We start from the raw sequence: 24,470 nt of genomic DNA, 5'->3' as shown, positions 1-24,470 counted from the left end.
AACTAGTCCATCCTTAACCTTGTCGTCCATCCTTTGAAAACCGAAAAGATTTCCATCGTAGGGCATGACAACCATGATTGCCCAATCAATCTCCATTACCATGACCTAACTTAATTGCCTCTGTAAAACACACGTTAGTCATAGTAATTACGTATTGTCATTAATCACCAAAACCCATCTAGAGGCCTAGATGCTTTCAATTGGCATAGGATTATCCTACACCGTCTTCATGATCTCCCCTTCACCCTCAGCGTTGATGACCTAGGAGATGGATCCGACCGTTAAGGACTGGCCTGGATAGAGGGAGAACAGAGAGCTTGGGACATGCACCATCTGGTTCGCCATGGGAATCAGCACGCACACCCCTACCTAGCGCGCTAACTGTCAATGGGATACCATTGATAGTCCACCAAGGGGTATGCCCACGATGGTAGATTGTTTGGTACAGGTGCGCGTGATTAGGAACTAGATAACAATAGAGACAAGATTTAGACAGGTTCAGACCGTCAATATGGCGTAAAACCCTACGTCCAATGTTTTGTTGGTTTGTATTGATTGTGTATGCGATGGGATGATAATGAGATGATGAGATATCTAAGATCTCGGTGCCAACTAGGGGACCTCTGCCCCTCCTTATATACTCTGGAGGGGTAGGGTTACAAAGAAAGTATCCTAGTCGGTTATATAGTAGGTATTCTATTTAGATTACAATATCTATAAGAGTCCTAGCAAATCATATCTTCTACCATCTTGTGGTACCCGGGGGTATATCCCCCACATGTTCGATTCTCAGTTTTGGGTTAAATGTGCCCACCCTGACAAGGCCTGCTATGTTGGTTAATAAAATTTGTCATATCAAAGATTTATAATGTCAAACGAAAGGAGTTAAAAGTTGGACAAAAATATGGACATTACTGCGCACGGAGTCGACTACGCCCGCATGCTCTCTCTTCCTCATCTTCTACTATTCTTCTTCTTCCTCGCAACGGCCCCTTCCCCACCCTCCACCGCCGGCGATCCCTCCGTCCCTCTTCCTCCCATGCGACCACCACCCCAGATTTGGCGTTCGTCTTCCTCCTCGCCTACCGTCCACCGCCCTGCCGCCTACCCCCGCCACAGGCGATAGGGTGAAAGGTCCACTATTATGAAATATGTCAGTCGCAAAAAAAAATTATGAGATATGTATTGAATGATATATAATAAATTGCAAGGATTCAAATTAATTGCATATTTAATATATATATAATTGTCATGCTAAGTAAAAATATGAATCTGGATAAAAAACATATAAATCAGTAAAAAAAGTAATTAATAAGTTTAGGATAAATTTATAGACAACGAAGTATCTATTATGTCTATTGTAGAAAATAAATAAAGAGAAAAAATATACAATTTAATATAAAAATTCTTAGTCAAATATATTAAACAATATATATCTCTTAACGTTCTTGCCCGTGCAGAGCATGGATTGATAGACTAGTATTTTATTATTTGATGCGTTTTGAAATAAAGAACTTGAGGTTTTTAAATGAAGAACAATGTCGGATATGCAAATCGGAACCTTTTTTTGAACTCCACTGAATACGCACACGACACGCCAGTACTGGAGCAGAGAGCCGCAACCACTCAAATCGATCGAAGAGACGATCGCCCACTCTCACGAGAGTGGCCTCCTTGAGGCCCGGGCGTCACGGGCTGCACAGATCCAATATACTGAGGTCAAGTCTTCCTTAAAACGATGTTCACAAATAAATTTTCAGTTTGTAAAATACAATATTTTTTGTTGCACGTACGGTTCACCATATCACTTTGACTGATGTTGACTCCCTTGTTTCCGCGCCATTGCAGCTCTCCGTGATTGCCTCTTACGGCCACTCCATGAAAGGCAGAGAGCATCCATGTTTTTTTTTTTTTGGTGGCTGATGATGCAGCAGCTAGCACTGCTCAAACAACCTCTCCCAAAATTTCAGCTCCCAATTCGCATGTCTGATCCGTGCCACTATCGAACTCTCCGAATTTCAGATTTGTAGCAGCTTGTGTTTTACTTCATGTTCTGAACTTTCCTGAACTCCACTGAACACAAACACGCACGAACCAAAACTGGCTGAGGAACCCCAAAAGCTTTCTCTCGAAGCCTCGTCTATTCTCCAGGCGACTGCGGAGGCGGCGAGAGAAACAGGTGCTCCTGCCGGCGAGACCACTATTCTTCCTCGTCTCCGATGGCCTTACTGGCCTCGGATGTGAGGGGAATGAGTGGATCTCCGCCCGACAGCATAGATTAGGTCCCTCTAGGTGTAGGGTCTGGTGTCCAGCGGCGGCGGTGACGGCATCAAGGAATAAGGTCTTCTCGCGCTCTTCCCCGTCTCGGCAGCTCTCTACTCCGGTGCTGGCGACGAGCGCGTGGAGGTGGAGTCCGGCTTTGCCGGCTCCTGTACAGGAGTCCGCGGATTGCCGTTCAGTCGTCTCGGGGAGGCGGCGGTGCCGGCGATGCGTTTTGTCAAGGGTGCAGCGACGGTTACGGGTTGATGCGGCTGGTTGGAGAGTCGATCGAGCTCGAGACTCCCTCAGTGCTAGTCGACGGTGAGCTGCGATCCATGGTCAGTGGAACTCAGGGTGCGTCCCCGGCCGATGCTTCTTCAACAACAGAATCAACCCGGCCTCGGCGTTGGGTGTCTACTGCAGCTCATTTCAAAGCTACTATGCGATGAGGTTCCTCCAGATCTGGGTGGCGGCGGGTGTTCCCGTCGCCGGAGGTGGACGGAGGTGGAGTTCGCCGATGAGACCGACGAGTACGGTGGCCAGGGACCTTCTTGTGATTTGTATTTTCTATAGGGGCTTCTGTGCCAGTTCGTTGGGATTGCTGTGGTCCCGTTCGGCTTGCTGAATCTTGGCCGAGACTGGCTAAAAAACACTGACTGAATTGTTGTGAGAGAAAAAATACTATTTCGACTGAAAAACAAGCCGAACAACAGTCTCGTATCTGTATTCGCTTGTGTCTTTGTACGTTGTCCCTTGTCTAGTAATGCAGATACGTATTATTAAAAAGAAATGGCTCAGAAAGCTGCCACCACGGCTCAAACGCACTTCCATGAGAGCAACCTCCATGGCCTCACGATCGAGTGCTATATGCTGATATGCAATTCCAGTACTGGAGTCAGTCTTTGTTGCATGCATCAAGTCACTCCCCCAGCTCTCTCCCCATGAGCTGCTCCATTGCAGCTCTCCTGTTCCTGGTTTCCCTCTTCCTTTCACTCCATCAAAGCACATCGTGCTGTGCCACTGGCGCCGGCGACGGCGCCGCACACAGCCTCTCCTCCTGCCTCATCTCCCATGGCGTCACGAACTTCACCCTCCCGACGTCTCCAAGCTACGCCGCGGTCCTCAACTCCTCCATCAGCAACCTCCGGTTCGCGCTCCCCGACGTCGGCAAGCCGGCCGCCGTCGTGCTCCCGGCGTCCAAGCGGGACCTCCAGGGCGCCGTCCTCTGCGCACGCAACAGCTCGCTGGCGATCCGCGTGCGCAGCGGCGGGCACAGCTACGAGGGCCTGTCTTACACGACGGAGAACCGCGTGCCCTTCGTGGTGATCGACCTCGCCAACCTGAACCGGGTCCGCGTCGACGCGGGCTCGGCCACGGCCTGGGCCGAGTCCGGCGCGACGCTGGGCGAGCTCTACTACGCCGTGGGCCGGTCCAGCTGGTCCCTGGCGTTCTCGGCCGGGTCCTGCTCGACCATCGGCCTGGGCGGCATCGTCTCCGGCGGCGGCTTCGGGCTGCTGTCGCGTAAGTTCGGGCTCGCCGCCGACAACGTGCTGGACGCGGTGCTCGTCGACGCGGACGGCAGGGCCCTCAACCGGGCCACGATGGGCCGCGACGTGTTCTGGGCCATCCGAGGCGGCGGTGGCGGGAGCTGGGGCGTGGTGTACGCCTGGAAGCTCCGGCTCGTCCCGGTCCCTCGCAACGTCACTGTGTTCTCGTTGGGCCGGACCGGTCCGGTCGAGCTCGTCGCCGGGCTGATTCACAGGTGGCAGTTCGTGGCGCCCAGCCTGCCCGACGACTTCTACCTCTCCGTGTACCTCCCGACCGGCGGCGTCGGGTCGTCGTCGTCGTCGTCGGTTGGCAACGTGTCCGTCTCGTTTTCCGGGCAAGTGCTAGGACCAAAGCACCGTGCTCTGTCAGCGCTGCGTCAAAGCTTCCCAGAGCTCGGGCTGACCGAGTCAGAGCTCGCCGAAACGAGCTGGCTGGACGCGACGGCGCAGTTCGCCGGCCTCGACACGGCGGCCGACCTTTCGAACCGCCTGTTGGGACGGTCGAAGCAGTACTCCAAGGGCAAGTCCGACTACGTGCGGTCGCCGATCTCGCGGCGCGCCATGGCGGGCATCGTCCGGTACCTCTCCACTGGCCCGCCGTGGCAGGGGCAGGGGCAGGGGGCCGGGTACGTGATCCTGGACCCCTACGGCGGCGCCATGGCCCGGATCGGGAGCAGCGACACGCCGTGCCCGCACCGCGCCGGGACCCTGTACGGCGTGCAGTACCAGGTGTACTGGGACGACGACGACCACGACCTCGGTGGCCGCGCGGCCGCAGGCGAGAGCTGCGTGGGGTGGCTCCGGTCGCTCTACGCGTTCATGGCGCCCCACGTGTCCAAGGACCCCCGGGCCGCGTACGTTAACTACCTGGACCTCGACCTCGGCACCAACAACTGGACCGCCTCAGTGGGAGGATCGTCGGAGGCGGCGGTGGCGCGCGCGCGCTCGTCGTGGGGCGTCGCCTACTTCGGGGACAATTTCAACCGGTTGGTCAGGGCAAAGACGGCGGTGGACCCCGGCAATGTGTTCAACAATGCACAAAGCATTCCTCCTTTGTAAGCTGTACAAAATTTCTCATGCAGGGGTGAACTTGTAAGCTGTACGTAATTAGGAATAATCGTCTGTTTGTTTGGGCTTATTTGACTTATAAGTTATGACCGAAAGTACTGTTGACTGGTTTGGTGTGAGAGAAAAATACTGTTCGTTGGCTGATAAGCCATGGCTTATAAGCCAAATACGACCATGCGAACAGGCTCAATGTTTCCATGGCGCATGCCAAAAATAAAGTGCAAACTTTCAGCCTGATCTATGGATTTTCAGTTGAGTCAGTTTTGAACATGTCAGTGCTGTTGCTTGAAATGTGTGAACACCTATGGATTGTATTTAGGAATATGGCAGCATAGGAAGATATTGTCAGCCTGTTCGGCAGGCCATAAATGATCGTGGATTATTTACTGCTGGCTGGTTTGGTGTGAGAAAAAAAATAATGTTCTTCGTATACGAGCAAGCGAACAGGCTGGATGTCTCGGAGGTCATAGTAGTATAACGACATTGGCAAAGCATACCTGCATACCGTGTTATGACTTCCATGGTTAATTACTCAAATAACTTTTTGAGTAGTTTATTTATGCCTTCCAAGATACTTGATTGCATAGTTTTACGCAAACTCTATCCCGCGACTCGTCATGCTCTAACGCGACATCGCGACCCTTCTCTCAAGCTCTCCCTCTTTTCTTCCCCATTTCCAGCATCCTAAAAAAAAGAGTTTTGAGGAGGCAGGGGCGGTGGGGACGGGAGAGACAGCGACGAGGTGGATGCGGCGGTGACGCCGACGGAGCGGGAGACTGAGCCAAGTTGGGGCTAGGGCGAAGAATGGCCATGGCGGCGGGGAGAGCGGGAAGGAGGCTGCCACAGGCGCGGTAGGATTTCACCGGAGCTCCGTAGCCAGGGTAGTGCCCACCCCACCACCACCACCACCACATGTGACAAGAAGTATTTTTATTAGTATAATCTTATAATTTTTATTTATATTGAGTGAAAGAATACAATAAATTGTTGTCATATATACCTATTAATATCTTGTGCTACTTTCGTCCAATAAAAAGTGTAGTTCTCATTTTTGAAAAGTCAAATATTTTTAGTTTTAACCAAATATATATAAATAAAATATTAATGTTTATGGTATATAATTAGTATCATTAGATAGATCGTTAAATATATTTATATAGTAAACTTATTTAGAGATATAAATATTACTAATATTTTCTATAGACCTAGTCAAACTTAAACCACCACGAATTCTATAGCAACACTTTTTATAGGACGGAGGGAGTAGATAATAAAATCAAACAAAACACAACTAGATCATCCCTACGAACATATTCGAAAGACTAAACCGGTAGATCTTCGAAAGACTAAGCCGGTAGATCTCTAAAAGACTAAGATTTACGAAGTAGAGCCTTGTTGCTTCAATGAATGTGTCACCTATTTTCGGCCACCACCTCTATGTATAATTTCTGGCTCCGCCTTTAGTGAGAGAATCTAGAAGTAAACTAGTCCATGTATCATAGCCCTAGGGATGAAAACGGATCGGATACGGACGGATATCACCGATATTACATTTGTTTTCATATTTCTGTCTGGATTCGGATTCGAATAGTGTCAACCATGTCGGATATGATACGATTGGATATCAACATCATAAATATACGATTTGAGTATTCAGATACGGATACGGTATCGGATGTTGGATATCCGGACTCGGATACGGACAGATCTCAACCCCTCTAAACGGATTTGGTTTCGAATACGGTCGGAAAATATCCGTACCGTTTTCATCCTACATAGCCCTGTGAAGACGACTGATGTGGAATCTTGGAGGCTAAGAGTCTAACTTTGACGGTTTGACCTGTCGGCGTCTTCTGACCTTTATGTGAGCCTGTGAGGAGTGTTCGGATCATCTTGCTGTGGCAGCTGCGGCTGCTATTTCTCAACTGCCAGCCACTGCAACTGCTTTAACCAACAAGTGGAAATTGGCAAGGGAACACAGCTTGGTTCGAGGGAGAGGGCTTAACAGGCCGGCCCACTAACAATTCACTTGGAGGTCTGTGACATCATCTTCAGCCCCAATCTTAAGGTGGCCCACAGAAGGTTTTATCGACACTCAAAACTGGCCCAGTTGCCAAATTGTGCCTTTATTTTCGACGTGAACAGTTTGTGCCCTTTTTAGATGGGAAAAAGTTAATCTGAGCTCCTCGACTATTGCGTGAGACCGATTTACGCCCCTCAATTAGAAAACTAAATTTTTAGACTTTTTTAACTCTTGTAATCGTCTGATTTACCAATCTAAGCGGTTTGGCTGACGTGCTGACGTCATGTCAGCCACAAGGTAGGTAAATCGGATTCTCACGATAGTTCAGGGAAATCAATTAGATTTTATAAAAATTATAGAAATAGTTTTCAAAAAATATCCACATAATTTCCTAGAATAAATATGCATTAACAAATACTCAATTCTGGTTTAATATTAGAAAATTTATTTTTACTTAGAAAATATGAAACTAGTTTTATGTTTTTTTCTAAAATCATGCTCCTTCTTTTCACTCCTTGCTTAGAATTATCTGAATCTTATACGGTCTTATAAAATTGGGAACTAGACTAAATATGAAACAGAGAATGAAAATGAAAACAAATTCTTGTAGACCTCAACATCAATCCACCGATATGGTGAGATCTGGCCGTCAGACCTCACCGCCGGTGGAACCCCTACCCCCTCGATCTCGCTTGGACTGTGGCTCATATCTCAGCTGGTGTGCAGCAGCAGTGCTTGATGAAGCTGCGCTGAAGACGAAGAAGACAGACAGCAACTGGCAAAAGAACTCACATTCTGGGCTCATGTTATGTGGCCCACCTCCGTTTGGGCCTAAAATCAGCCGTGTAACTACATTCATATGCGTGATACAGACATTCTACAACCTATCTGGCCAACAAGCAAATAGTCGCATGAAGTTGCCAATTCTCTACCCGTACCAGGAATAGGAACGATGCAGTTGACACCAAATTTCTACTTACAAATTATGTCGCACTATTATGAAATATGTCAGTCGCAAAAAAAAATATTATGAGATATGTATTGAATGATACACGTTGGATCACATTTGGAGCAAACATGACAAACAATTTGGCTTAGAACAGCTGCAAGACAAAAATTACTCTTTTTCAGTACGGATGGTCACAACTCATAATACATACAGAGATAGAACTGACATGAATACCCTAATAATAGTCATCAAAGAACTAGACCAGACCCTAAATCATCTGAAGAGAGGGAAGCAACGAACGCCTGACGCCTGAGGAGGTCCTACATGATGCTGGGCCTCTCCCTCGTACGACGGGATGCATCTTCCGTTGCTTTTGCTCAAACATCTTTGCTGCCTCCTTGTCGTTGATCTTCTGAATGGTGTGTTGACGCTTGATCTTCTCGGCCTCTTGATAACCCTCACGCAACTTGCGTTTTGTAGCCTCCATCTTCTTGCTCTCGTCGACGGCTGGCTTATTGGTCTCGCTCGTGTTCGGTATCGAGACAGTAGCTGTGGTCGGCAGCATCTTCGCCGGGGGAACATAGTATGCCTCGGCGACGGGGACGGTAGGAAGCATCTTCACCGGCGGTGTCTGTAGCTTCTTCTTGTGTACCTCGGCGGCGGGAAGCATCTTCGCAGGCTGTATGTGCAACTTCTCCCTGTGTCCACGCGCATTGCCATCAGCTATCACTGCAGAGATGCTCTGGCCTGGGATCCGATCATCAGCAGAGAGCTTGTCGAGCTCTTCCTTGACTGCTGTAGTTGTGGTGACGTTGGCCGCCCTCCACCCGCGCACGACGTCGCCCGCGAGCCTGCGGATCCGGGCCGAGCCGTGCTTCTCGAGGGCGCCGACGGTCCTTTCGAGGTCAGTGGACGCCAGCGCGCTGTGCGGGACGGGCGCCACCCGCAGAGTCTCTAGCGCTTCCGCCATGGCCTCGTCCAGCGCGCCGCAGAGCTGCTCGGCCACGCCGTCGTCAGTGGCGCCGCGGAGCAGCTGGAGGATCCGGACCCTCACGTCCCGGAACGCGGCGCGCGGGTGGCCGCCTGCCTCCTCGATCGCGTCGTCGATGGCGCCGAAAGCGCTGTAGAATGGCCTCCACCTTCGCAGGAGGCTCCCGCTCTGCTCGTTGGCCATGGTGGCGGCGGATGCGGAAAAGCCGGCGGGTAGGGTCGGCAGATGCAAGCAGTGGACGAGCGGATGCGGATGGAATTGGGAAATTGGTGCGTCTGATTATATAGAACGAGCCGATCGAATCCGACTCAAGTTCCTGTGCATTCAATCAAGCGTGAGCGTGACGCGTTTCCGCGAGCACATTGAATTGGAGCAATCCGACACCGACTCGAGCTCGGCGGCTCTGCGCGCGCAGCCGGCAACTTGTACAAATTGTTTTACCACCATGGGAACCGCTGGGATCCTACCGTTGCCATGTGCGCCGCCGCTAGCCATGGCCGCCGTCACGCGCTTTCACGAGAGCAGCTCGGCTCGGGCATATTCCATCTGTACTGACGCAAGCGCCCCCACTAAGGTAAACTCATGCTGCTCTCCAACCCTTCGTCCCTTCGCACAGAGCCGCAGTTCGCCGGAAAACCGTGCGCGCCGCCGTGAACGCCTACTGCTCCGTCGCCGCGCTCCGCGCTGCCGCCGCACATGGCCGGCCTGCCACATGCCGCCCCCGGACGGCCTCCTGGAACTCGAGGGTGCACGAGAGACTAGGGAGGTTCTCTATCCCACTCCCTACCGCCGGTGAGGCCATGCCCGGCCAAATCGATGGACGCCCTGTGGGCTGTGCGCCTGTGCTCTGTTTCTGTATGTGAAGAGGAAGGTGGAGTTGGGACAGGAATAGAAGGAAGAGGAGGGTTCCATTTGAGAAAGTGCAAAAGAGGGGTTTCAGTGCTTTGAAAATACTTTTGCCGTCCCAATGCAAAGAAAGAGTGACCAGAAACAATATGGTGAAGTTTTATAAAGTTCAGTGACAAAATCCATCGGAGGACGAAACAACGTGAGAGCAAGAAAGCTATATCTTGAAACATTATCGTCCCCTTCTTTCTAGTTCACCGAGATAATTGTTTAAATCAAAATTTGTTTCTTATATCGTTTTCCATAGTAGGCACATGAAAATCTCAGGGCGAGATTTTGTTTAAGGGAGGTAGAATTATAACACCCTCGGTGTTACACCGTAAATCATCTACTAAAACATGTCATGAGTATCATACTTGTGTGTTAATGCATGTAGTGAAGTGAGTAGATAATGCATTGCAACTAAAACGATCAACAAAAATGCGAAACGGAAGTTGTACAGTTAACAAGTAGGGTTTAAAACTAATTTTTATTGAACAAAAATACTATAGAATATGTGTGTGATACTTAAATAAAGTTTGAAGTACAAACTTTGTAGATAACAATGAAATACTTGCTTTTTAAAAATAATATTGCTTTGTAATATTTTCAATAGCCTAGAAATCGTAAATTGAAATCAAGTTCAGTTCAAAACTTTAGAAAATTCCAAATCTGTCAAGAGCTAGACATTGCTATGTTTAGCAATTTATTTTGAAAGATTGGGTTAAGGGGTAGTGTAGTGTTATAGCTCGATTTGGTAGTCTCATATGCCATCTTATGCATGGTGAAGATGGTTTAGGTCTAAAAGCAATCGTTATGTTTTCTTGGTCGCTTTAAAATTCGTACACGACACGGTTTCGGGTTGGTTGGCTGCGTGGGCGCGATCACCACGCTCGAGCGTTCGGCGTCGCCGTGTTAGTCGTGCGTGCGCGCGCTGCCACGCGCGGCCAGCCATGGCCGCCTCTGGCCTAGCTATGGCTCGACTGCCGCTAGCCCCGCCGCGCGGAGCCGCTTCTGCTGCCGCCTGCCTCATCCCGAGCCACAATGGAGCTGCTGTCGTCGCCATCGTGTCCGCACTGCTGCCCTGCCTCGCGTTGTCGCTACCGACGCTGTGCTATGCTGCCGCTCGCCTTGTCCTAGCACGCACATGGGCTGTCCCGGCTGCCCCATGCCATCGCCTCGCCTTAATGGCGATGCGGCCGTGCATGCCGCACCCTCACCTGCCTCCGCGCGTGCATGAGGAGGAGATCTCGGAGCCATCACTGACTCACTTAGCTGACACCCCGCCTACCCAAGGCAAGCCCCGATGCATAACCCTTATTTTGAATGATAACTATATGTGTGTGTGTGTGATATGCATTTATGTTACAGGATTTATATTAAAACTACATGCATGGATAACCTACCTATGAGTCCTACTAGCATAGGTTGAGTAGCTACTATGCTTGAGCAATCGGTAGCGTGAGTAACCTGCCATTACTCACAATAGGTGATTATTATTATTACTCTTATGATAAATGGTGAAAGAAAATAGAGACCGGGCAGGGATATAGTATGGATATTGGTGGGTGTAATAGGTTGTGTCCCGCGACCAATGGAGCAAAGCTTGGTTACACTATTTTCCCTATCCGTATCGGTTAAGGACCGTCCATTGCTATGGATTCTAGTCAGGTCATAGACTTATTATCCTAAGCACATACTTGCTTATGGAAGCGGAAAGGCTCGTTGCTCTCTTGTCGTGGGTTCTGGCTCTTTTCGGACCGACTGATTGGAAGCGGGGAAGGTGAAGGTCTAAGCACCACACTAAGTCCGGGACTCAAGAGTGGGGGCTTGGAGTTCAAGTTTGGACGGGGACCTAGACCCCTTGATAGGAGAGTGGGTTGGTCTTGCTTGTGCCTGGGGTACAAGCGGGGCGTGTGTTTTAGGGTACCCAGCTGGGATACATTGGTTCGCGAATCGACGTGTGATATGGTACGACTTGGCTATGATCTAGCACCGTAGTAAGAACTAGAAGGTGAAAAGGGATGAATGGATCTGATTGCTCAACTCTTGCTTGAAAGTAGAACATGTGCTTACATAGAATGGTTAGCTAATGAACTAATTATGACTGCTAATAAAACACATACATAAGGATTCACTACTAGTAATACTTTTCGCAAAAAAGAAACCCAGCAAACCATAAAGCTTATCATATCCTTTGGAGTCAAGAAATTATTCCCACTAGCCGGGTAAGTCTTGCGAGTACATTGTGTACTCAGGGTTTATTTACCCCTATTGCAGGTGCAGCTTGAGGAGTGGCTGTTGTGTGGAGGATTCTTCTGGTGGGCACATATGGATCCTTGTATCTTATCGATAGATGTTTATTTCAATTCCGATGTTTAAATTCTGCACTCTGAACTTGGTACTATAATAATGTATTTCTAAGAACTCTTGTTGTATGAAATGGACTAAGTATTGTAAACTTGTTCTCATTATTGGATCCTAAGTGAAAAACGTGGATTATTCGAGTTCTCTCTTGGGGTGTGCTCGACGGAACTGTCCGATGTAGTCAACTTTTGGGGTGCTTAGTGTCTAGTGGAAGACGAGCGCCTCCGGAAGCATGCTATTTTGAGCGGTTCTACCATAACAACCACCAAGAGTAACAAGAAAACCACAGCGAAAACGATCCCCAAGTGCCACTAGATGCAATCACTCAAGCAAATGCACTTGGAATCACTCAATCTCACTTTAGATGCACAATCAAGCAAGGAAATGAGTGGGAGAGGTTTTCTTTAGCTCATAAGGATGTATGGATGATCAAAATGTCCAAGAGAGTCAGCTAGAGCCGGCCAACATCAATTTATAGAGCCCTAAAGGTCAACTAGCTAGCCATTACCTCCACGAAACACCGTCGAACCTAACCTCCGGACCCGGCGTTGGGGCCTTCGGACCATGCACCTAGGGTCCGAACCCTCCTTGCTTTCAATCTTGCGCTGCCACGTGTGAAACTAGCCATTGGCAGCCTCTGGACTGACCTTCGGACTTAGGAGCACAGCGGCTTCGAACCAAGAACCCAGGGTCTGGTTCACTTCCACGCCCACTAAGCAATTGCCATGTGTCCTTGTTGAATCTAGACGACCATTGCCACGCGCAATGGCTACTGACACGTGCTCCGGACTCAACCTCCGGACTCCAATAGTGCGAGTCTAGACCAACACGTAGTGGAGTCCGGACACTTCTAGAGAGGTTCTAGAATGCATTTTTGCGTCCAGACCGAGTCCGCCACTGATGTCTAGACCATGCTCCAGGGTTTGGACCTCCCTCATTAGCTCTCACTGCTACTCCTCATGTCACGTGTCATCGTCAAACCCAAGCACATTAGTTTGGACTCCTACCCGAGCAAGGTCCGGAGTTTGCGCCACTGCAGCCCTCACTTAGGGTTAGGTACCAGACCCTCACGCCATGGTCCTTACCCTCCGAAGTCTGGCTCCAATGCCCTGATACGCCTCCTTTTCAATTCCTTTCTTCCACCCTTACTTTCATGTGCTAACACCAATGTGTCTCAACACTTGTGCACGTGTGTGACCATTTTTCAAAGCATTTTCAAGGGTCAACTTAGCACACACTAGGTCCTAATGCATATACATGAATGACATCACCTAGTGGCACTTGATAATCACAATTACCATGATTTTCCCCTCTTCATAGTATGGCTATCTATCTTAAACCCGATCACACTCTCTATAGTGTCTTGACTGGCATAACAAAATGGACCTATCAAATATACCTTTGCCTTGAGCCCATTTTGTTTTTTCTTTCTTCTTTTCCAAGTTGGAGCACTTGATCACCATCAACTAGGATACCTTCTTCACTTGAGTGCCCTGTAGCTCCACCACTTGGAGTATACAAACTTATCTCATATACGCTTAGAGCAAAGGTTAGTACACTAAGGTCTCATCAATTATCTAAAACCAAACTAGGCCTTTCATAGGGGTATCGTCGGAGCTAGCGACAACCTCCTTCTTCCCTTCCCCCTTTGCATGTCGTCGTGAGCTCTAGCCATGGCACCCCCACCTCGACCTGGCCTGGCTAAAAGGTCCTAAATGGCTAGAGGGGGTTGAACAACCTAATTAAAAATTGTATAAAGCACTAGAGCAAATTGTTAGACAAATAAAAGGTGAAAAGCAATTTTGCTCTAGCTCTATGAAGTGTTGCAAGCCACCTATCAAGTTCTAATAGCTACGATCTCTATGGCACACAAAGAGGCTAAGTTACAACTTCTACCACTACAGAGCTAGCAAGAGACAAGCTACAACTAGTTACTACTAGCTACTCAACTAGCTACTTAACTAACTACACAAGAGAGAGCTACAACTACACAAGTACAAATAAAAGAAGTAATGCAATGAGATAGGGATTGTTATACCTAGCCGGGCAAGCGTCAATCACAAGAATACCAAGAAAACCAATTGACACAATGATTTATCCCGAGGTTCACTTGCTTGTCGGCAAGCTAGTCCCCGTTGTGACGGCCGATTCACTTAGTGGTTCACATGCTAATAGGCACCATGCCTAACCCAACACTTGAGCGCCGTAAGAACCAACACAAATGAGAGCACTCAACATCACGAGCAATCCACTAGAGTACCTTTTGTGATCTCCCACAGGGACAAGGTCAAAAACCCATCACAAATCACCACGATTGTGACCGGAGACAATCACCAACCTCCTCCAATCAATCCTCCAAGCTCCGGGCTAGCTAGGTGACGGCAATCACCAAGAGTAACAAGAATTCCACCAGTCCAAATCGCCCAACTAGTGCCACAAAATGCAAGACCACTAAGCAATGAACTAGAGGCTCTCCAAATCTCACTCAAATGATGAAATCAAGTGAACAAGTGAGTGGAGTGTGTTTCTTTGCTCGCAAAGGGTTTGCTCAACTGAATGGGGGTGCAAGAGAGTGGCCTTGGCTGGCCACACCATCTCCAGTGACTCCAGGCGCTCGAGTTCTAGAAAACGCTCTCTGCTCGTTTGGTGCGGTGCCCTGGTCCGGTGCACCGGATGGCCTGTCCGGTGCCCTATTCGGTGTATAGCGGACAACACCATGCCACTCAGTACAGCGTGCGAGGCTGAGCTACAGGGCTGGCCCAGTCCGGTGCTGCGCCAGCAGTAGCACCGAGTGCCCGAACTCACTTTTGCAAGCATGCCAACTCTCTAACAAATTTTCAAAGAAGTTTAAAGTTAAGTTAGCAATTTCAAAGTGTTTTCCATAACCATTTTCGCTTGATCTCCGTTGTGTACTAGGCCTATATGTAATGCATAGTTTTCCAACACCAAGTGGCACTAGATGACCGAAATGTCCAATAAAAGCTCCCCTCTTAATAGCACGACCATCTATCCTAAATCCAATCACACACTCTATTGCGTCTTGATTGGCAAAACAAAATGGTCCTTAGCTTTTATACCTTTGCCTTGACCTCTTTTGTTTTTCTCTTTCTTCTTTTCCAAGTTGGAGCACTTGATCATCATCATATGTGGTCATCTCCATCACCTTGAGTGCCTTCTAGCTCCACCATGGACTTGGACCATCCTATCTTATCTACACACTTAAGGATAGGATTAGTCCAATAGGTTTCATCAATTCGCCAAAACCAAACTAGGGCTTTCACCGGCCACCTCCACCGCCACCAGAGCCCCTAAACCGCCCTACCGCCATTCCCACCGCCTGGCCGGCCTTTCTCCCCTGAACCCTTCTCTTCTAAGGCTATCAGAGTTAGGGTTGGGGCGACGGTGGTGCGGTCACTGGAGTTGGGGAAGAAGGTAGGGTTGGGGCAGCAGTGGTGCGGTTGCCGGAGTTGGGTGACATCTTCTCCATCCCTAACTCTTGCTCTACCACCTCCTACCGCGTGCGAGTCGTCGCCGCCGGAACCCTAGCCGCCGAAATTGACACGATCTGGCACAGGCGCATCAGATGACCATGAACTGTGGACGCGTGCATCGAACGACGAGCAAGGTGTGCATGTCGTAGCTCCAGGGCATGCGCGCTCGTTTATTAGTTTTTTCGCAAAAATATTTGCCACAGATTTGGTAAAAGGCATGTAGCCTAGTGGTTACAAGTGCCTGTGTAGCACCTCACATCCTGAATTCGACTCCCCCATGGGTGCTAATTTTACACGATTTAACGGCGTTTGTATTTTCAGTGGTAGGCAACGTCCCCGTTGAGAGCGAGACGCATGTAGTGACTTCGTCAATCTTGATGATTTGCTGGCCTAGTCTTCGAAGATGCTCATAGTGGTAGGGTTTGTATGAGTGCGTTCATAGGGGTGAGTGTGCGTGCGTTATGAGTGCCTGTATTGTACTGTGTAATCGAAAAAATACGAGAGATTGGTAAATTTTGGTAGCAAACCAAGTGAAAACGAGGGATTTTCATGAAGTCCATAATAAAGTACTTTATTTTGCATCGTGCATTTGTTTTTTGAAATATATTTTTGTGTCAATCTAAGCTTTATTTCACTCAATTTTTGTTTTCGTTTGTTTTGCGTTAGTGTAATTTGTCCACTCAAATTACTTGAGTGTATGTTCGGGCTTCGGCGTATGCCGAACACGATGGTTAACGCAAGACACAGTCGATTTATCCTGGTTCAGGCCCTCGATCGTAGATCGAGTAATAACCTTACGTCCAATCGGCCTTAGCCTTTGCGTTGGATTGATTCCCAAGTGTTGTGTTGTACAATTGTCCTCTTTGGTGTCTTCCTTATTTTTTCTTGTGTATTGATCTTTGAAAGTATAGCAATTTCCAATGGTGTGTCTCCCGTTAGGGTGCAATGGGCAACGTATGTTTTCAATGTCATCATATCTTCTGGGTTTGGTAAACTTCTTTGATTTGTCGGCCATTGCCACAGTATTGTCTGGTCTACGTTTTCTTTCTTGATGTCTGCTATTTCGGTGATTTTGCTTGTCCGAGTTGTCCTGGTTGTTTCTGTCCGGGAACCTTTCTCGGGTTTTTTCTTCTGCAGTAATCATCTTTTCTACTGTTCGTCTGAATTCTTCATTGTTTCTCGGATTTTCTTTGCAGAAGTCTTGAAATTGCCACCTAGCCATGATTCCGTGAGAGAAAGCTTCAATTACTTCTCGTTCGGTTATGTCATGCACTTGGGCTCGTAGTTCACCGAATCGTCGATAATAATTTCTGAGACTTTCACCTCCCTTTTGCCTGAGTCCTTTTAATTCTGCATGGGTGATTGGATGTGTAATGATTCCTGCAAAATTTTCACAAAAAGCTCTTTGCAAATCCTCCCAATTTCTGATAGATCCTGGGTTCAGTTTGTCAAACCATTGGAGAGGCATGGCTTCCAGTGCCATGGGAAAGAACAGGGTTTTGATATCGTCATCTCCTCCGGCTAGTTCGATTGATTGCGAATATATTCTGAGCCATTGCCTTGGTTCAGTTTTGCCATCATACTTGGAGTGGTTAGACGGTTTGAATTTGTGAGGTAATCGTGCCATTGCAAGCCTGTTCGCGAAACAGGGGAATCTGTCGTGTGTCTTGGTTTCTCTGAATTCGGATTCGGCACCTTCTTCTGGCCAGCTGTCGTTCTGACGGGAATAATCTTGCGAGATTGTCTGGGTAGGTACCCTACTCCTAGTCTTCCTTGGTTGTTCAAATCGGTGACTCTGATTATGTTCCTTCCTACTTCCTTCTTCATGGCTTCTACTCGGCCCAAGTCTTTCGAAAGCGGATTTCCTTTGATTTTGATCTTCTTGCCTGTGGGTTGTTGATCTTGCGGGTAGTCTTGATCGAGCTCTCTCTTCATGCGTTTTCGGGATCGTTGGTCGGAGCAAGTTCTGGAGCTATTCATACTTGTCACTGGGGTGTGAAGTTTTTTCGAGTTCTTCTAATGCTTCTTGAATCTTATCGTAAGGTGTATTCGCCGTGTGTCTCCCCTCTACTTCTCGTTGCGATTTTCTTTTGTCGTACTCAGCCAAATCTGACTCGTATCTGATCCAAGCTTCCTTGCGCTGCCTAGCACGGTGTTGACGCCCTTGCTTTAACTTGTTTTTTCTTTCTCTAGCTTGTTTCTGACTATCTGTTTCTCCGTCGTAGCCTTGGGCAAAAGGTGATATGTTGGATTCTGATTCATCTGATGATCTGACATCGGGTGCTTCTGGGGGATTTAGTGGTGACCGCGGTCATCGAACCATGAGCACTTCTCGCGCATGAGTCGCTCTGTTATTGGTGTTAGCTTTCATGCTGTCAGAGTTGCTAATGACTTTAGTGGATGCCTCGGTGTCGTAGATCGAGTCTCCTTCTTGGTAGGGTAGAATTGCTGTCGTCGTCGTGCCGACTAGTTGGGTATTGCTATCCTCAGGAACAGAACCTGGCCAATGGATGATGCAGTCTTGGGATGTTATTGTTAGCACGAGGCCCTCCTGAGCTCCTGTCAGTGGTATCCCGCATCTTGGATTGAAAGATCTTTCGAACTGTTCTTGATAGGATTTTGCCATGTTGTCGAGCCCAAATGGAAAAGAACTCGACTTTTTGGAAGAATTCTGAGGGTAATCCGAGTTGTTTTGGGATGTGCTCTGGAATCTTGCCAAAAAAGAACTCGGATTCTTGAAAGCACTCGGATAAAACTTCGCCTTGATGTTTGAATTCGAATCGGATACGAGTGGCCGTGAAATCTGATTTGAATCGGATACTGTGAGCTGTGCGAATCTTCTGGTGAGCTGATCCGTTGTATTTGGTGAAATATGTAATTCTTTATGATGATCTGGATCTTTGAGGAGATGGCCCTGAAGCTTGCCGTTGTTGTCTGCCTCGCAGATCCATGAGCCGAAGATGAAAGTTGATTCCGTCGGGAAGATTATGTTGTCGAGGTCCATCGAATTCTTGGATGCAAAGTCGCCGAAGTCCCCTACCTGGCGTGCCAGCTGTCGATGTTTTATCACCGATAGCCTGCCACGGGGGTACCCGGGGCAGTATGTTCGGGCTTCGGCGTATGCCGAACACGATGGTTAACGCAAGACACAGTCGATTTATCCTGGTTCAGGCCCTCGATCGTAGATCGAGTAATAACCTTACGTCCAGTCGGCCTTAGCCTTTGCGTTGGATTGATTCCCAAGTGTTGTGTTGTACAATTGTCCTCCCTGTCTTAGGAGCCCTGCCCTCCTTTATATAGTCAGGAGGCCAGAGTCCTAGTCGGTTTATAATGAGATATCCTAGTAGGATTGCTTAATAGTTATACTACTAAGATTACAGGGGAAGAATCCTAGTTAGACTAGATCTTCTCTGTCCTTTGCGGGGTATCCTATGGGTCCCGCATCGACAGACAGATCACCCGAGTTCCAGATAGACACATCCAAAGATAATTATTAATGTTGATTAGTTATACATATTGAAGTTATCCACGAAAATTATTAATGTTGATTAGTTATACATATTCAAGCTATCCACGAAAATTTTAAGAAACCAATGTTGTGCTACAGCATTGATTGACGAGCTGGTTTAAGAAAATTAAAGGATTTATCTACCTGGCAAATGTTTTGGAAGCTTCTGGCAACTGATTTTTACTCATGCATTTACACTGTCTTTTAGTATAGATTTGTACTATCTTATTATTATATTTACAATGATTTCATCAGTTTAATTTATTAGATATAGTGATGTAATTTGTGGATAACATAACTTCTATTTCTATGAATTGCAGATCTTAGAGGAAATATATGCCAAATCTTTCAGAAAAAATTATAAATTATTTCTATAAATTGCAGATATCAGATAAACATATGTCAAATTGTTCACAAATCTTAGAAAAAATTACAAATTATTCCCAAATTACAGTGGGACCCATCCTCTGTAACCTTACCCCTTCCCTTGCTTTCCCTTCCCTTCCCTTCCCTTCCCTGACCAGCGTAGGCCCGACGGGGTCTGGAGGAGCCCGGAGGGACCGGAAGCGCCGAGCACCACCGACACCGTTGCCTCAGCCAAGCGCCGACGCCGCTGCCCTCTGCTCCCTCCGTCTCCAGGAGATCGCATGATGAGGGCGCCTAAACCAACCGACTGCCCTATAGCCATTCTCAAATTAAAATATTTTCAACTTGGTCTGGCTTTGAAATATGACATCATCCGAAAGTCTGGGGAGTTTACTCATACAGTGATCTAAGACATTATACATGACACGAGTGCTGACTGCATGGCAAAGTACACGGTTTAGTGAGTAGTAATACAATACACCTACACGTAACACGCGGTCGTTGCTAATTAATCTTTGGTTGCGCTTGCTGCTTCTTGGGCAGGAGCTTCCGGCCGCGCCTGGCCTCCTGCAACATGGACACGACGTCCCTCATCGGCGGGCGCTCCTGCGGGCACCGGCTGGTGCAGAGCAGCGCCACCCGCAGCGCCAGCGCCATCTCGTCCCGCGCCGCCTTGCCGCCGGCCTGCTGGTCCGCCGCCCACGCCGCCGCGTCCATCACGTCGCCGGCGGTGGCGGCCGCGACCTTGCGCCTCACCCAGTCCACGATGTTGCTCCCCTCGCCGTACTCCGCCTCCACGGACCTCCGGCCGGTCAGGATCTCCAGGAGCACCACGCCGAAGCTGTACACGTCGCTCTTCTCGTCTACTTCCAGAGTGTACGTGTACTCTGCATCGATTATATATTCACACGGACCATCATTAGCCAATCGTAGGTACGTGACAAATGTCCATGTCGCGACGACCGACGAACGAGGCATACCTGGTGCGATATAGCCGTAGGAGCCGGCGATGACGGACATGGGCGCGGCGCCGTGGAGCGCCTTGGCAACGCCGAAGTCGGCCACGCGCGCCTCCATGTCGGCGTCGAGCAGGATGTTGCTGGGCTTGAGGTCGCGGTGCGCGACCGCCGGCACGCAGTCGTGGTGCAGGTAACTCACGCCCTGCGCCACGCCCACGGCGATCCGGTGCCGCGCGTCCCAGTCCAGCCCCGCCCTGCCCGCGGCGCCGTGCAGGAGGTCGTCCAGGCTGCCGTTGGGCATGTACTCGTAGAGCAGCAGCGTCGCCTCGCCGTCGGTGCACCACCCCAGCAGCCGGACGATGTTGCGGTGCCGGAGGTGCCCCAGCACCTCCACCTCGGCGAGCATGCTCCTGTTGCCGCCGTTGCCGTTCGCGTCAGCTGTCTCCTTCCGCCGCTTCGGTGGCTCCGCCGCCGGAGCGCCTCCCTCCTTCTGCGCCGACGGTTGGCGCCACAACTTCTTCACCGCGATGACCTCGCCGTTGGGCATCTTTGCGCGGTACACCGTCCCGGACGACCCGGCGCCGATGATGCCGTCGCTCCCCTCGACGCACCGCGCCACGTCGTCGGCGGTGAAGTCGAGCCTCTGGAACGCGGTCATCCCCCACGGCCCGACGACCACGTTGGGTCGTGCGCGTGCGCCGCCCCCGCTACCGCGGCCCGGTGTGTCGGTGCCGTCCTCGCGCCACTGCAGCCAGCGAGCGGTGACGGCGAGCATCGCCATCCCCGCAAAGGCCACCGCCACAGCGGAAACCCACATCGCCGCGGTGCGCCGAGCGGAGGTCACCGCGCCGGCGCCTGGTGACGACGCCGACGGCGAGCCAGCGGTCACCAAATGGTTGAAGGACACGTCGAAGGTCTCCAGCGTGGTGCAGTTGGTGAAGCCCGGCGGGACGACGCCGGTGAGCTCGTTCCAGGACAGGTCGATCTCGGTGATGGACGGCAAGGCGGCGAGCTCTGCCGGGATCTCGCCGGTGAGCTGATTGTGCTGCAGCCTCAAGATCACCAGCCGCTTGCAGGTGCTGATGTCACTGGGGATTGCACCGGTGAGGTCATTCCCTGCCAACTCCAATCGGTACAGGTTCGAACACCCCGTGGTACCAAACGCCGGGACCTCGCCGCCCAGGGCGCACTTGCTCGCCGCGAACACCTGCAGGTTCGGCGCCTGCCACGACACGTTCGGGAGCGCGCCGCCGATGGGGTTGCCGGAGATGTTGATGTACTCGAGGCTCGGAGAAGCCACGAGATCAGAAGGAATGCCGCCGGTGAGCGAGTTGGAGCTCAGGTCCAGGTATGTCAGATTGCGGATCGCGCCGAACCCGACCGGGATCTCGCCGGACAGGCGGTTGGATTCCAGCCGGACTCGCCAGAGCGACGAGCAGGTGGCGAGGCTCGCCGGGATGGCCGAGTCGAAGCGGTTGTCGAAGAGGATGAGGCGGGCGAGACGGTTGCCGGTGCACATCCCGGGAGGAATCGGGCCGGACAGGGAGTTGGTCGACACGTCCACCCGGACGAGCTGCCCGCTCGCGCCCAGCGACTCCGGCAGCCGTCCGGTGAGCGAGTTGTTCCAGAGCTGCAGCACCTCAAGGCTCGGCAGCGCGCCGATCGCCGCCGGGATCGTGCCGGAAAGGAAGTTGCTCATGAGGTTCAGCATCGTGAGGTTGGCGAGTTCACCGAGCCCCGCCGGGATGGCGCTGGCGAGCAGGTTGTCGGACAGATCGAGAGCCTGCAGCGCTCGGAGGCGGGACCACCGCGGCGGTATGGCACCGGCGAGCAGGTTCTTGAACAGGAACAGCTTCTCGAGCCGCGCGAGATCGCCGAGCTCCGGCGGCAGCGGACCGGACAGGTTGGCGACGGCGATGTCGAGGTACTGGAGCCGCGTCAGGTTGCCGAGCTCCGCGGGAACGCCGCCGTCGTAGGCATTGTACCCGATCTCGAGCTGCTCGAGCGACGCGAGGGCGCCGAGCTCCGCCGGGAGCCGCCCGGTTAGCGCGTTCCCGGCGAGGTGCAGGAACCGCAGCGAGCGGAGCTGCCCGATCTCAGGCGGGACGCTCCCGTTGAAGAAGCTGCCGCCGAGGTTGAGCCGCTGGAGCCGACGCAGCTCGCCGAGGCCGCGCGGCAGCGGGCCGACGAAGCAGTTGCTGTAGGCATCGAGCACGGCGAGCGAGCCGCCGAGCGCCGCGACGCCGTCGGGGAACGTGCCGTTGAAGAAGTTGTGGCTGACGTCGAGCGACTCCAGCCGCCGGAGCTGGAACACCGCCGCGGCCGGGAACTCCCCCGCGAACGCGTTCGCGCTGAGGTTGAGCGACGTCAGCGTAGGCGCCAGCAGCCTGGCCGCGGTGGCGGAGAATGTGCCGGAGAGGTTGCGCCGGGAGAGGTCGAGCCCGGCGATGTCCCCCGTGGCCGGGTCGCAGGACACGCCCGTCCACGCGCACCACGGCGGCGCCAGAGAACGCGTCGCGCCCGCGGACGCGTACGTCCAGGGGCGGAGCGCGCTGGACGGGTCGTGTAGGGAGGACTTGAGGGAGAGCAGCGCGAGGAGGGGCAGTGGAGCTGAGGACGCGGCGGTGGTGATGGCCAGGAGAGGCAGCAGGAGCAGGAGGTTGCCGTGGAGAGGGAGCACTAACGGCGGCGGCCAGGAGGAGGTGTCCGTGGTGGCGGCCATGCTGGCGGAGGCGCGGAGGTGGCGGTGGTGGTGGCATGGAGGAGAGGTGGAGGGCGCGGGTGGTAAAATGGAGAGGAGAAAGGTGGTGGCGCACTGGCGAAGGTCATGATGGAGGAGGAGGAGGAGGTGGTGGTGGTGGTCTGGTCGGGCCGGGCACTGCAATAGTGGACGAGTGGCGCGAGACTTTGCTGGTGGACTGGATGGCTTCAAAAGCTTTTCTCTTCCCACCATTGCAGTGCCGGCGGCGGCAATGGCGACTAGGCCTTTTGGTTGTGCGGTGCATGCACATGCCTATTGGCTATTGCCTCTCATCACAGCTACCACTACTACCACTCTGTGTTCCCTTGTTTTCCAAGTGCTAGGTGTCTGAACTTTTTTCAAAGAGGAACTGAATTTAGAAAAAAAAATTGAAACACACTAAAGTAAAGACTTTCATCACTACTGATCTGCTCCCTCCGTCCACCAAAGAATGCAATTCCTACATTTCAAGAAGTCAAACAGTTTCAACTTTGACTAAAATTATACGAAAATGTACTGACCTTCATGAGACAAAATAAATATCATTAGATTAGTTATAAAATATATTTTTATAATAAATTTATTTTGAGATATAAAATGCTAATACTATTTACTATAAACTTGGTTAAAATTGGGCTCGTTGACTGGCACGTTTACCATAAATTGCATTCTTTTCTGGATAGAGAGAGTACAATGGGTAAGTTAAGCGGTATTTTTAAATAACATTTCAGTTTAAATAGGGGAAACGGCTAAGTATATTTCAACTTTCAATTTACACGCTAGTTCAATTTCCACCCATGAACTATATAACTGAGTACCGAACACCCTTCAATGGTTGAAACTGGACAAGTTTACTCATCTAGCTAGTTTCAGGGGTGGTTTTATATTTTCTAAGAATAATAAAAAACCAATTTAATCTATAAAAACTTATAAGTGATTTATGTGAAGTAAAAAAAATGAAACCAATATCATTTAAAAAAAACTATCTATCTATTGGTGATTTGTTTATAGTTACTTAAATCTTATTTGTTAACAATGTTCTTAATGTCGAGTAATAAAATAATATATAAAAAAGTAAGTTTCAAATAAATCTAAATATATTCACCAACAAATAGATATCATTTTAAAATAAATAATACTAATTTCATATTTATCTGATGTAAAATAAATCAGTTATGTTTGTTTAGCTATGAAGCTAGATTTTAATTATTTTTTGAAAATAGAAAGCTACACTTGAAATCAGCTAGAGAGGACCAAATTTGCGTAGTTGCAATACTCGGAGGGCATTGGGTACCCGGTTTCGTGGTTCAAGATTAA

The 24,470-nt window shown here is 50.1% G+C and overlaps 3 protein-coding genes across 3 annotated transcripts; 1 reads left to right on the top strand and 2 right to left on the bottom strand.

Moving 5' to 3' along the window:
• The first annotated feature begins 3,053 nt into the window (after nt 1-3,053).
• LOC136535323 (berberine bridge enzyme-like D-2) lies at nt 3,054-4,986 on the top strand. Its single transcript, XM_066527618.1, has one exon. It carries the CDS (start codon nt 3,135-3,137, stop codon nt 4,863-4,865), a length of 1,731 nt encoding a protein of 576 aa, XP_066383715.1. The 5' UTR covers nt 3,054-3,134; the 3' UTR covers nt 4,866-4,986.
• A 3,050-nt stretch (nt 4,987-8,036) lies between these two features.
• Nucleotides 8,037-9,672, bottom strand: LOC136535325 (probable mediator of RNA polymerase II transcription subunit 26c). The gene has a single exon (XM_066527621.1). It carries the CDS (start codon nt 9,018-9,020, stop codon nt 8,115-8,117), a length of 906 nt encoding a protein of 301 aa, XP_066383718.1. The 5' UTR covers nt 9,021-9,672; the 3' UTR covers nt 8,037-8,114.
• Nucleotides 9,673-19,851: 10,179 nt separating this feature from the next.
• LOC136535322 (leucine-rich repeat receptor-like protein kinase TDR) lies at nt 19,852-23,308 on the bottom strand. The gene is made up of 2 exons (XM_066527617.1): nt 20,435-23,308; nt 19,852-20,341 (listed from the first exon to the last, which is right to left on the bottom strand). Exons 1-2 carry the CDS (start codon nt 23,133-23,135, stop codon nt 19,959-19,961), a joined length of 3,084 nt encoding a protein of 1,027 aa, XP_066383714.1. The 5' UTR covers nt 23,136-23,308; the 3' UTR covers nt 19,852-19,958.
• Between the last annotated feature and the right edge of the window lie 1,162 nt (nt 23,309-24,470).

This window comes from Miscanthus floridulus, unplaced genomic scaffold (assembly GCF_019320115.1).
Source record: "Miscanthus floridulus cultivar M001 unplaced genomic scaffold, ASM1932011v1 os_2694_1_2, whole genome shotgun sequence".
Lineage (NCBI taxonomy): Eukaryota > Viridiplantae > Streptophyta > Magnoliopsida > Poales > Poaceae > Miscanthus > Miscanthus floridulus.
The sequence above is the reverse complement of the archived record's forward strand: the minus strand, read 5'-3'. Positions and strand labels throughout refer to the sequence as shown.

What these genes read in the sequence shown, in the direction of transcription:
- LOC136535323 (XM_066527618.1), top strand. Translation starts at nt 3,135, where the DNA reads ATGCAATTCCAGTACTGGAGTCAGTCTTTGTTGCATGCATCAAGTCAC.
- LOC136535325 (XM_066527621.1), bottom strand. Translation starts at nt 9,020, where the DNA reads ATGGCCAACGAGCAGAGCGGGAGCCTCCTGCGAAGGTGGAGGCCATTC.
- LOC136535322 (XM_066527617.1), bottom strand. Translation starts at nt 23,135, where the DNA reads ATGGCCGCCACCACGGACACCTCCTCCTGGCCGCCGCCGTTAGTGCTC. An exon ending in CTACGGCTATATCGCACCAG is followed by an intron (nt 20,342 to 20,434) that starts GTATGCCTCGTT and finishes TAATCGATGCAG; the next exon opens with AGTACACGTACACTCTGGAA.